The sequence below is a fragment of the Poecilia reticulata genome, chromosome 16, assembly GCF_904066995.2.
Source record: "Poecilia reticulata chromosome 16, P_reticulata-male-v2, whole genome shotgun sequence".
Lineage (NCBI taxonomy): Eukaryota > Metazoa > Chordata > Actinopteri > Cyprinodontiformes > Poeciliidae > Poecilia > Poecilia reticulata.
Window position 1 is genome coordinate 13,871,945 of NC_088845.1, and position 12,031 is coordinate 13,883,975.

At 40.7% G+C, this 12,031-nt stretch overlaps 1 protein-coding gene across 3 annotated transcripts in view; it reads right to left on the minus strand.

Moving 5' to 3' along the window:
- The window catches only part of clcn1b (chloride channel, voltage-sensitive 1b), a 34,123-nt gene extending 23,482 nt beyond the window's left edge, over nucleotides 1-10,641 (minus strand). Inside the window, exon 1 of one of the 3 annotated variants that reach the window (XM_008431474.3) lies at nucleotides 10,174-10,641. In XM_008431474.3, coding sequence (XP_008429696.2) covers nucleotides 10,174-10,224 — 51 coding nt within the window. In that variant the 5' untranslated portion in view covers nucleotides 10,225-10,641. Of the gene's footprint in view, nucleotides 1-2,296; nucleotides 2,401-10,173 lie in introns of those variants that run through there. The other 2 variants (XM_017309600.2, XM_017309599.2) reach the window with 2 other exon arrangements.
- Between the last annotated feature and the right edge of the window lie 1,390 nt (nucleotides 10,642-12,031).

Below are 12,031 nucleotides of genomic sequence, written 5' to 3' on the forward strand. Positions count from 1 at the left end.
ATTGATCTAAAGTAAAACAGAAACCAGGTTGATCTTACCAAATTAAAAACGAGTAAGGCAGAACACAGGAAACAAATAATCAAAACTATGAACTCAGAAATAAATGAAAAAACAAGCCAAGACATAACAGACAGGATAAGTGTGGCCACCACTGCTCTACATTCTTCCTCCAAATTCTCATTTCGTGATTTCTAGTTGAAATGCAAAACATACTTTAACCTGGAAACAGAATTTAGGATGAACAGGCAAAAGTTCAACAGTTTTTTCTATGTGGTCCACTCAACATATTTCTGATAATATCACTAGTTCAGGAGTAGCAATGACCTGCTGTGTCGAAAACAGTCCTCCCTCTGCTTATGGTTTATAACATGAAGAAATTTGTGCTTCAAAAAGATTTTTTGTGAGTTTTCTGTAATATTCTACACTTCAAGAAAAACGGAACTAAAGATTTTCATTAAATGGAAATGATTAGAATCAAGACAGCACAAATAAGTGCTTAAAATAATATTTTTTTATTTGAATTACTTAATTAAATAACTTTCTTAGTGATACATTAGTTAGGCTTAAAAATCAAAGTCCTTCAGCCAAAAAAAAGCACAGGTACAGGGCAGAAAATAAAGAGAAAAATCTGCAAAGGTCCACAGAAAATGTTTAAGAGATCTCCAGAAATGTTGAACACATGGATTGTTTTTGTCCTCGTTTTCCATCATCGTGATTTCCACCCTTACTTTCTGTGAGTTCATGCATTTTGCTCACTTTATCACATTTATGCATAAAGACCAGGAAAGACCAACTAAATGCAAGCCAATAAACTGCACCCAGAGCATTGATGTGCGTCCCTTTAAATATGACGAGATACCAAACGATGGCGATTACGCAGACATTGATACTGCGGCTCTAAAGTCTGACTCATTGGAAGCGAGCTCAAAGAGATGAGGAATGACTCAACATTTTGGCGCTGGCGGGAGGCCTGAAGGATCTTTCTGCTCTTCACTTTAACAAGATCATACTTTTCACAAAAAAACCCCAAAAAAAACAACAACCAATAAACCCAAAGTGAAAATGAACGCACCCAGAAAGAAACTTTGCAGAGTGAAAGAGAGAGAAAGCTCTTTGACCACAGCAGGAGCTGCTGGTAGAGGCAGAGGCTTAAAGGGCAGCATGACATTGAGAGTTAATTACACAAAATAAACGCACATTCCTGCATCTCTTATTAGGAAAAGCTGCATATTCCTAAGAAACACACAGGCAAACTTTTCCTCTACGTGTTCATAAGACTGGTAAATAAGAATCTGCGTGGATTGAAGGTTAACAAGAGCAAAGCCCCGTCCCGTAGCACGAGGTTAACGATAAAATCTGACCCACTCACTGATCAGCAGATAAGCGCACAAACATTCCAAGAGCGTGTGTCTCCATATGCATACACTAATTAACCAGCACAATAACAATCCCATGGCTCATCCTAACACTGCTCAAGCTGTCATGTTTTAATTAAGGCAAGTTGGAGCCAAAAGGGGGAAAAAACACATAAAACCGAATAATGCAACTTTACACCGAGTAACTCAGCAACTCTAAACCACAGAGATCATTCTGTTCACATTAACTTGATAATATTAAATATATAGAGAGGAATTTTAAACACTAGAAATGTAAATAAAACTTGATGATTCGTTCAAAGATCTAAATCCCATCTGTTTGTGCTAAAATGCTTATACTCTAAGAGAGGGACGTCCAAACAATCTGCCACATGGACACAAATTATCAAGTTGTAAATGGTCGAGGGCCACAAGAATATGATTTATGAAACTCACTTTTGAGGGAAAAGGATTTGTAAATCCAAAACATCAAAAGGATTTTGTAGGCTTGCTTTATTAAATAATATTGATAAAAAAGAAGAAATAATTTAGTTTTCCAATTTTTGCAGGGGTTTGGCTGATTTTTATTGTCTTGTTTATTCTGAAAGACAAGCAAAGTCTTTCCTTAAAAATGTTCACCAGGTTCAAGAAATGAATCCAGTGCAGATTTGGGTCCGCCCCGGTCTGCTTCTGAGTGAGAACTGATGGGCATTCCCTCATCCTATTTACTATGAAATTAAAAAGAAAGCAAGTTTTGATTTTTTTTAACAGACATACATTTGTGTTGTCACTAATATTTTAAGTCTCCACCCTCATCTGTGCTGTGCTGCTGGATGAGGTAACATATGTACCATTCTTGAGTTGCTTTCAGGGGCCTCAGTGGGTCTTTGGAGACCCTCGCTCTAACAGGGAAACCAGTTAAATTACAAAGCCAGACTTACCAGAAACTGATCGATATTCAGAACCGTCTCAAACGTGTTGATACGCTCTCTCATCTTTCCTCTAAGCTGCTCCTGCTGCTCGGTCTCCAGCTTCTCTCCAACTTGCAGCAAGCAGCCTGGGTATCTGTGTCTTACATCTGTCCTTTGCTGTCTTTGACCATGCGGAGGACACACACCGAATCTGCCTCTGCACTGTAACCACAGTGAGTGACAGGTATGGTGAGAGCTGCACACACACACTGAGGGGGAAGCAGCAGAGGTTAACACGGCCACTTGAGAGTTGACAATAAAGTGTCAGCAGCTCTTAATTCAGAGGGGAAGTCTCCGAGTCAGGCGGCCGGTCCAGCGGCGTCCTGCAGCGAGATTATAAATGTTACCAGGACCTGAGCTGCAGCAGGTATGAAGATAATACCTGCTGACTGAGGGGAGACCACAGTCGTGTCCAGTCTGCCTGGGGCTGGCTGCATTTTACTGCAAGCACCTTCAGCATTGATGAAATGCTTCCCTAAAGCTTGATTTATCTCTGCTGTGATAAACATCCGATCTTTATTTTGTTTCCCTAAAACTCTTCTGGCACTGATTTCTGTTTTATCAGACGAAAAACATGCAAAATGACAGAATATTGAGCTTCTGGAAAAAATTTGGCGTTACAAACTTGATGTTTGGTCAAGCGTTTTCTTTTTTTTTTTAGATAAACCTTTTCTCAAATGGTAACATAACTAAATTTGTTTATTTGAGGGATTTCTGTAAAGCAAAAGAAACCAGAGTTTATAGACTTATGCAGATGCAGTCAGAGCAAAATGAAAGCAGTTCCTCTTCCACTTATACAGCCTTATTGACCAGGATGTAATGAAGTTATATAATTATTACCAGGCTTACAATTATTTAAATGTAACTGAGTATATTCCACAGCTAAAAGCTTGGTACGCCACCTTCATGCATGTCAATGAAGTCAATGCTATGATGAGTTTGCGCTGACGTTCTGGGTTTGGTTTTAATCAAACATCTTGTTTATACAAATGAAACTTTGAGAGAAGACGCTTTACGCTTTTGCTTACTCTTCTTTCGGCTGTTTTGTCGTAAACCTCGCAGTAGAATATGAGGATGTCTTCTCGTTTGACGGTTTTTCTGAGCATTAAATGGTCAGACCTTGGAATGAAGTCCACTATTACTGAGACTGGAAAGTTGAATTCTCTTGTCTATATCAGCAAAATGGAAAAAAATTCCTGCTTTTGTTGAGGTAATCACAATTGCTCATGATCAGATAAATAAGTGTTTTGTATCAACAACATCTGGATCCTCCATGAAAGCATGTTGTCAAGGTAGATTTTATGTTATGGTTTCCATTGTTTTGTGTTATGGTCAAAAAAACTGGAATTTATGTAACTGAGGTTCAGTCTATGTGACTTTATTGAGGTATGAGGATTGAAATGTTATTTAAGTCTTACTTTGAGGGATCTTTGAGGGCTGCTGGTCTTTTGTTGCAATACCAAACTGTCACCTGCCATTAATGTCTGTCTGAATGGCAACATTTTTCTCCAGCGGACTTTAAATACACTCTATACTAGGCTCTGTGAGTCAGTTAAGTCAAAGTGGGAGCTAAACCTTAGAGCACACTGGTACTGGCTGCTTTTTATCCAGCAAATACTGGTGGGCTCCAATTACTCTATAAAAGAACTGAAACAAAAACACTTAGTGTTTCTGAGGACTCCGGCTTGAGCCGGCTCACTTCACCTTGGTTTATACTGTCTACTAAGCAGAATCTCTTCCAAAAGTCTCTTGATCTCCACAAGCATGAAATAGTGAATAACAAGTTTGTTACTCAAAAAAAAAAAAACTTCTGATTGTAACTTCTAACACTTACAAAAAACTGAGCGACAAGTTTCTTTAAGCTTGCCTGATGACAGGTTGCTTTGACCTTGATAACTCAGCTCAAAAGTAAGGACATTTATATTTGGTTAATTATTTCTTTGCCGTAACAATTTTTCTTGGCAATAAATCCTGTTGCGTTGCAAAGTCTGCTTATTTCCCCGTTTTTCGTGGACACATTTGCCACATTTGCAAAGAAAATGCATGTGTAGGTTCAGCAGCTGAGTTGCAAGAGGTTCATCTGATGGTGGAGAACATAGATTATTAGCCTTAGGCTTCCTGTTCCTGTCAGAGTGAACAACACAGCCACACTGGCTGACAAAAGCTTTTTGAAGAAAACGGCGTGTGACCAAAGGTAGAGGTGCCAGGCTGCTTGTACGATTCTCACACTCATTGCTAAGACTAAATGTTTAATAGTAGTTTTCTAATCAAATTAACCTATCAAATCACTTTTACACCAGAGCCACATTCACCCAATCACACCTACAAACACTCTCACATTCATACCAATTGATTGTGATTGGTAGGCAACTTGGGACACACTGAGAGAACTAAACTCACAACTTTTGGATTGCAAGATAAATGCGCTACCTGTAGTCTGTCAGCAATAGAAAGTACTCCTGAATCAGGACTGCGATACAGGATACATAGATCTGTAGGCAAGTTAAGAGGGTTACCGTATTTTCCGCACTATAAGGCGCACCTAAAAACCTTCAATTTCCTCAAAAGCTGACAGGGCGCCTTTATAATCCGATGCGCCTTATATATGGACCAATATTGAGCCACAAGAGGTCAGACAACAACGGTAAGCAGCCGCCGACTTCATTTTCGCCCGTAGAAGAAGAAGCCCGCGGTGCATGCTGGGATAGTTGTCAGAACGCTGGTTTGTTAATAAAGTTTGACTGACCTACCTATGTATCTATCCACCAAACTGATAATCAGGTCGTCTGCAGATCATTTAGCACCACGTTCTCCACGAACATGCCGTGGAGAACGTGCCGGCCACGCCCCGGCCCAGTCGCGGAAGGCAGAGAGACAGAGACTGCGGCGGCAGCGTGTCGGTTGGTCTGTTACCCAGAATGCAGTTGGGCACAATATCGCAACACCAACTCCGTGAGTAAAACAATGACTGGGGCAGCCTACTATATGAAGTACTCGGGGACTTCTTTACAAATGTGGATGTGTAATAATAGAATACGGAACAAATCGGCAACCCAAACTGAAGCATCTGTTCTATGCGCCTTATTGTGCGGAAAATAAATACGATCACAACTCATCTGACAACTACTCTTCCCAATAAGTCACAGCCACCACTAAAAAGGTGAAGCATTATCAAACCAATGTTTTTTTTTTTACTTATTTGTTAAAACTATGTCATGACAATTATGCCGCTAAGTGTGTTAATGGTGGAAACAAAATAGAAACAATTTACGTTGCAGGAAAACTTTATCAGTGGCCATGCTAACTATTCTGCTAACAGGGAGAAGGTGTTTCATAGCGGAGAGCAAGGCGAGAGAGTGGCACATACACGGTGACATTTTAAATACTTTTTATAAGTTAAATACTGCTTCTTTAAATCTGTCTTTAGTTTTGCTTTAAAGTGGAAGACTGTTCTTAAGCATATTCATTATTGATCAATCTTTAATGAAAGACCTTCAGGAAGAAAAAAGCAGATCGTAGAAATCTATAGACTATGGACCAAGAAGCCCTGAAATACATATTCTGGGGCCAAGCCATGTTTAGTACCTTATAAACAAGAGACAACGCCAAACAATAGTTAGCAGCAGGAAAAGCTGTTCAGCATAGGCAGAAAAGTTTTAGTCAATTGGTAGAGTGTACTGAAATTAATAATGAAACTAATTTATTCAAATTACTTCATTCAAATTGGATTTGAATTTAAATCCTTATTGTTATTATTGACCTAAGTCGGATGCAATTGTTTGAATTTTGTTGAGATAAAAATGATTTTGAATTATTACTATTATTACATAAACAAACTGAGGACAAAACATTCAGATTGTAGCATGTCTTGTTTAAATAGATCAGGAAAACATGACATGTAGAATACATCCTGAGTGTAACTTAATGTTTGTTTCACCTTCTCATCTTATCCCCAATATGAACACTTTTAAAATATGTTAGAGATACATTTATACAACTTTGATGTTTGAATTAAAAAGTGAATTTTATGGAACATTTTTGTTTTTTTCTCTAATCAGTAACTTAAAGATTTAACTTTTAATTTGACGCCACATTAGCTGCTCGGTCTGATTTGTTTTCTCTACCACACTTTCGTTTTATTCCACCCTTAAGCCTCAGCAGCATCATAAATCAACCTGCAGGCTCAGTTTACAGGAAGCATTTCGCTTGTTTTTCCACCCACCACACTTCTCTACAGGTTTCCCTCATTTGAAACCTGATTTTTGAAATGCCACAAATGCTCTCCGTCCAAACCGCCTCACCTGCGTCTGAACTCTCCCAGCAACCTTTCACCTTTCTGCCCTTCTGCTCCCCCCGTCAAACTTTCCCTCTCACCACCCTGAGTCTTCATCCATCCATCCAGCCCCACCCCCGAGCTGAAACCTTACTCGCTGATAATTTTAGCAAGCGTGTGACCCAATGTTCACTGACACACTTCTGTTTCACTCTCTCTAACGGTTTGTCGTGGGTTTTGTTTTTTTTTTCCCCGCCCGTCTCTCCCAGGAGGCTTTTCCTCCGGACAGGTGGTGCGTTTTAACCTTTGCACCAAACAATGGCAGGTTATTGACACCATTTCATAATGTGGTGTCTGATCTCGAAGCTATTGATGTAACGATGTCATTATAGCATCATAACCATGTCTGTAATTGAAAAAAACATGCAGCGACAGCCACATCGTGTGAAGTTTAATGGCTTAATCGTCCACATCCCAGTCGTTCCAGCGTGCGAGACATTTGGCAGGTGAGCGATATCCCCCCTCATTTGGTGGCCCGTTTTATTTGAGACTTATGAGATCCGTTTCACTGATCTGCTCCTCATACAGCCTCGTTTTAGACCGAGCAATTCACATAAAACGTAACACACAACCAGCTGTATCAAGTTGGGCTCAGAAATACAGTTCATGTGCGTCTGGAGAGCACCAATAAGCAGTACTGTGTTCTCGCCACCCTGCTCGAGCGTATCTGTCAGCGTCCTGAGGGTCCACAGAGGGAGCTTCCTCTTTGTTAAGGTCAGGGGTCAACCACAGCGGTGTCTCCTGGTGGAAGTTAACGCAGCAGTCCCAACCCGGCACGCTTTAATTTGCTGATTTACAGGTCAGAGGACATCCAAACTGAAGTGAAACAGACTAAAAACTCAACATTTTTTATGCTTGAGTTGAAATTCCTTGACTACAAATTATTTACTTTCCATTCTCTAAATATTCCCTAACAAAAAATAAATAAAAAAATGCGAAAATTACAATGAAAGAAAGTGTTAGTGGCTCTCTGAAACATTTTAGAATTGCACACCTTCACTGGATGCTGCTCTGCCAATTTATTGATTACAGCTAATTTTAAATTTTGTTGAGGGAAATACATTCCTACTTCCATAAATGACTTAAATTTAGCTTTGAATTTAGCATTTTAGCAGATGCTTTAGAAAACATTTATTATTTCTGCAGCAGAAGCTCCTCACACATACAAAATATGAACTCTAAATATTCCTTCAACAAATATTAAAAGGGTTATCCACCACTTAAACGCATGGTCCTCCATTTTTATAAAATAAATGTGTCTCATCTATCCCAGTAGTTCAACCTCAAAATGTTATGTTAGAATAACTCCAGAGGGTGAATGTTCACAGCATTTAAACCTCTTTTTTGTCACAATTCAACTGCAGCTGAAAAATGTTTAATTCAGATTCAAATTTATGTGATTGGAAAAAAAACACAAGAATCAAAGAATTGAGAAGTAGGAGGAAAATGATACAGAATACTCAACATTTTCTCATATGAAAATCTTAAAAACTCATTATTTTGTTTTGAGACCCTCTGTATTTTGTCAATATTTTGAAGAATCCCATATTCTCTGCAAAAACAACAGGAAGTCTTCAAGTGTTTGTCTCTACCATATTTGTACATCTATAGCACATGCACCAAACCCGAGGCCCATGGGCCAAATCCGGCCCACTATAGCTTTTTATGTGGCCTTGTAGAATCTAGACTAAAATGTAAGTGTGCTTAAATATTATGTCATCAATCAAATCAATGCAGTTTTTAATCCGTTTACTGGCAAACTATATCAATCAGTCCCTCTGGTGTCTTGAGAACTATTGTGGAATTTCACACAAAATCAACAAATTTCCGCATTTTTTTGCCCAAATAATTGGGGGGTTTATTGCAGATTTGTCTCAAAAATTGTCAAAACCTTTCTTACTTTTTACATCAGCTCTTATTGATGTTTGGTTATAGTCCATGACCTGTTACAGCGAGTAATACAAAGTCGCAGTTACAGTCATAAATAAGTGCAAATATTGAAAAATATTTCCAAATTAGTACCGCAAACACTATTTGGTGCAAAATCACAAAATCCTGGAGGGACTGAAAAGATGTTCAATGATATTATTTAATGTTAAGAATTCACTGATATATTAACAGTTTGCAAACGGGTTTTATTCAGCACAACTGGCCCTTTAAGAGCATTAAGGATCTTAATTTGGCCCAAAACAAAAATGAGTTTGACCTGCCAATCCAGAGACTGGAATTTTGTTAGTTCCTCTTTTCCTTCCTTTACATTTATTCACCACTTTATGCTGGTGCGTCACATGAAGTCCCAATGAAACACTTTCAGACCAAATCTCAGTATGAACACTGAATTTAGCAGCTGAAATGCACTTTTCTTTTAAAGTTTATCTTATTCTCTTTCTCTGAGCTGCACAAACAAATCTGTGAGTCGACCAGAAAACACACAGCCCCGCATTCTGCTCCAGATCGATAAATGAGTCATATTATGACAACCCATTAACAGCTCCACACATCGAACCCTCCGAGGCTTTTAATTCCTTCCGGACGCCACAGCAGAGTTTGCACCTGAGAAAGAGAGGAGTGTCACATCGCTGAAACGTTCGGCTTGTAAACAGCGTGACAAATTGAGATTTCTTATTTATATCTGACTTGCGGGTCTTGGAGGGGTTCATGGAGACGGGTCGGGGGGTTAGAGACTCTCTTCAGGCGACGGGCCAGGAAAATAAGAAGAACTGTGTCTCTGCTTACTTTGTCATTTACAAATTTGTTCGCTCTCCACCCAGCTGCTCCGGGGCCGTGACTGCTCATTATCTTGTCTTATAATTCACAATCAAAGCTGCAGGAAGGGACAGTTTGAAGCTGTGAGTCCATTACGTCTGCAGCAGCAACACGCTGGATGAAAATAAGAAAGTCTGCAGTGCCCTCACAGAATAACCCCGGATGAGCGTTTTAACAGATGACATGGCCACATCTCAGCATGTATAGCTAACCTGTCTGCTCAGGTTTCCTGTATACAGTATTTATAACCACCAATACTTAAAAGGCTGCAGGATGAGTGGGAGTACAGGTGCCACAGAAAAATCTTTTTTTTTTTTTTTACAGGATATAACCAGGGAAAGGTAAGAGTTCAAGTAGTGACTCAGGGTGTAAAAAAAAAAAAAGAAAGAAAAATAATGGTAATATAACTCCTGTTTATTGTTGAGATGACTTTCCATTTACTGCTTTCACTCTGGCGTTGTGGGCGTTATAAAACTGCAGGTCTGTTAATGTGTTTGATACTAAGAACTTACAAAAGAAGCACAAAGACAGCAGATGGGGAATACTGATTGGACAAGAGGCCATGAAAAGTAGCTAATGTGATCAAAACATGGAGGACAATTGAAAGAAATTGAGCAAAAGCAACAAACTTCACACGAAAGTAACCAGAAAAGGAAAGACTGGCGAGTCAAGCTGTGGAGAAAGCGGGTTCAGAGGCGGACCATGAGGATGTGGGGATGAGAGAGGAGGTAAAGGTAGAAACACCTACCAGGGTCTGCTGGTATCTCAGAGCCTTCCTTTGCGACGCATCTGCAGCCATTGACGCGCTGTCACTGATCCAAAAATAACCTCGCTGGACACCCCAGCATTTCCAACGGCGTTGGCAAACACCATGCACCGCGCAGTCTTATACGTACACTCTGCACACCAGGTCAAATGAACACACAAACATCTTCTGCTTCTTGGTCTCCTGGCTGAGGAGAGCGAAACACTAACAGACGACTGGTGAAGGCGCTCCTCTCCTGACGCTCCAGCGGCTGTGAGCGGCCCGGCTCCACTTCAGGACTGACAGACAGAAATGAGACGGACAGACAAAGCAGAGCAAAGCCATCTGATGAGGCAGAGAGGGACACAGCGCTTTCCTTTATTAGAACTGCAGACACCTAATAACACACACACAGAACTTGTTGCTCCTGCAGCACCCTCCCTACCAGCCAGCCATTAGATGTGTGTGTGTGTGTGTGTGTTTGGATGGCCTGTTCTTGTTTGGACACCGGCGGTGGTGGGGGGTGGTAGCTGGAAGGGCACCCCTCACAGGGCTGCCCCTGCAACGTGAGCGAGAAGGTGCACATGACACCCCCTATGACAGCTCACACCTTAGCAGCCAATACAGCGAGGCATTCCCCCCTTACCCTCACATGCTGGGGCAGCGCCCTCATCCTTAAATGTACCCTCACACAGCCAACACTCAACCTGAAGAACCCCACATGCAAAACCCTCTGCATGTTCCTGAACCCTGCAGCTGGCGCAGGTAATCCAGTGCAGGAGTGTTAAGTCAATCTGTTCCGTAAAAAAGGTAAAACTCAGAGGCCTCATATCCTGAGAGCCGACATCCCAAACAGACAAACACATCCTGATCGATCTCTAAACTTTGGAATGGAACCGGAGATGTAAAAACCGACTGGGGCTTGGTCTGAGTTAAGGGGGCGCTGCTTCTGTCTATTATCGGTAAGACTGCCCCATGGCAGCTGTGGCTACTATCGAGTAGCTTGCCACCATCAGCCTGCGAGTGTGTGCGTGAATGACTGACCGTAGTGTGAAGCGCTTTGGGGTCTTTGAACTTAATAAAGTACAAGTGCAAGGCATTTACCATTTTGTGGTGAAGAAAGGGTAGAGCCAAAAAGCAAAACTCTGCATTTACTGGTCCGTCTTCGTTTTCACCTACGATCGTGACACGTGGATGATGACCGAAAGAACGAGATCCCACATAAAAGCGCCCCATACGAGCTCCCTCAGGAGGGTGGTTAGATGGGCTGAGTGGGAGAACCACTGATTATCAGCTGAGGTAGTCCGAGCATTCGATCAGGATGCCCTCTGAGCACCTCGCTTTGGAGGTTTTCAAAGCATAACCCAGTGGGAGAAAACTCCAGGGAAGATCCAGAACCTAGTGAAGGGACTACGCATCGTCTGGTCTGGGAGCCCTTAAGGTCCTCCAGAACAAGCTGGACGATGTCACTGGGTAGAGATGTTTGGGTTTTCATCCTGGACCTGTTGCTCCCATGACCCAGTCGTGGATTAGTGGAAGCCAATGGCTGGATAGATAAACAAAAATGTCACAAGATGAGCAGTTATCAAATATCTCACTATGGTCGTATTATTCATTAATAATTAATTATTAAATATTTTTCATTTGGAACATTTTAATCTCCATCTCTGCATCTAAAGTGAAAAGAAACAGTTTGTTCCTGAAACTTTCATTTTCATTTTATGCACATGGGATTCACACTGCAATTCAACTAAAGTCAGCTGGGGGACTCTTTAACTTTTCAAGTTGGAATTTCAAATTTAATAAGCCATCTATTTGATTTGATTTCAGTAGAAAACTTTGACTTTCAAGTGCAACTTGA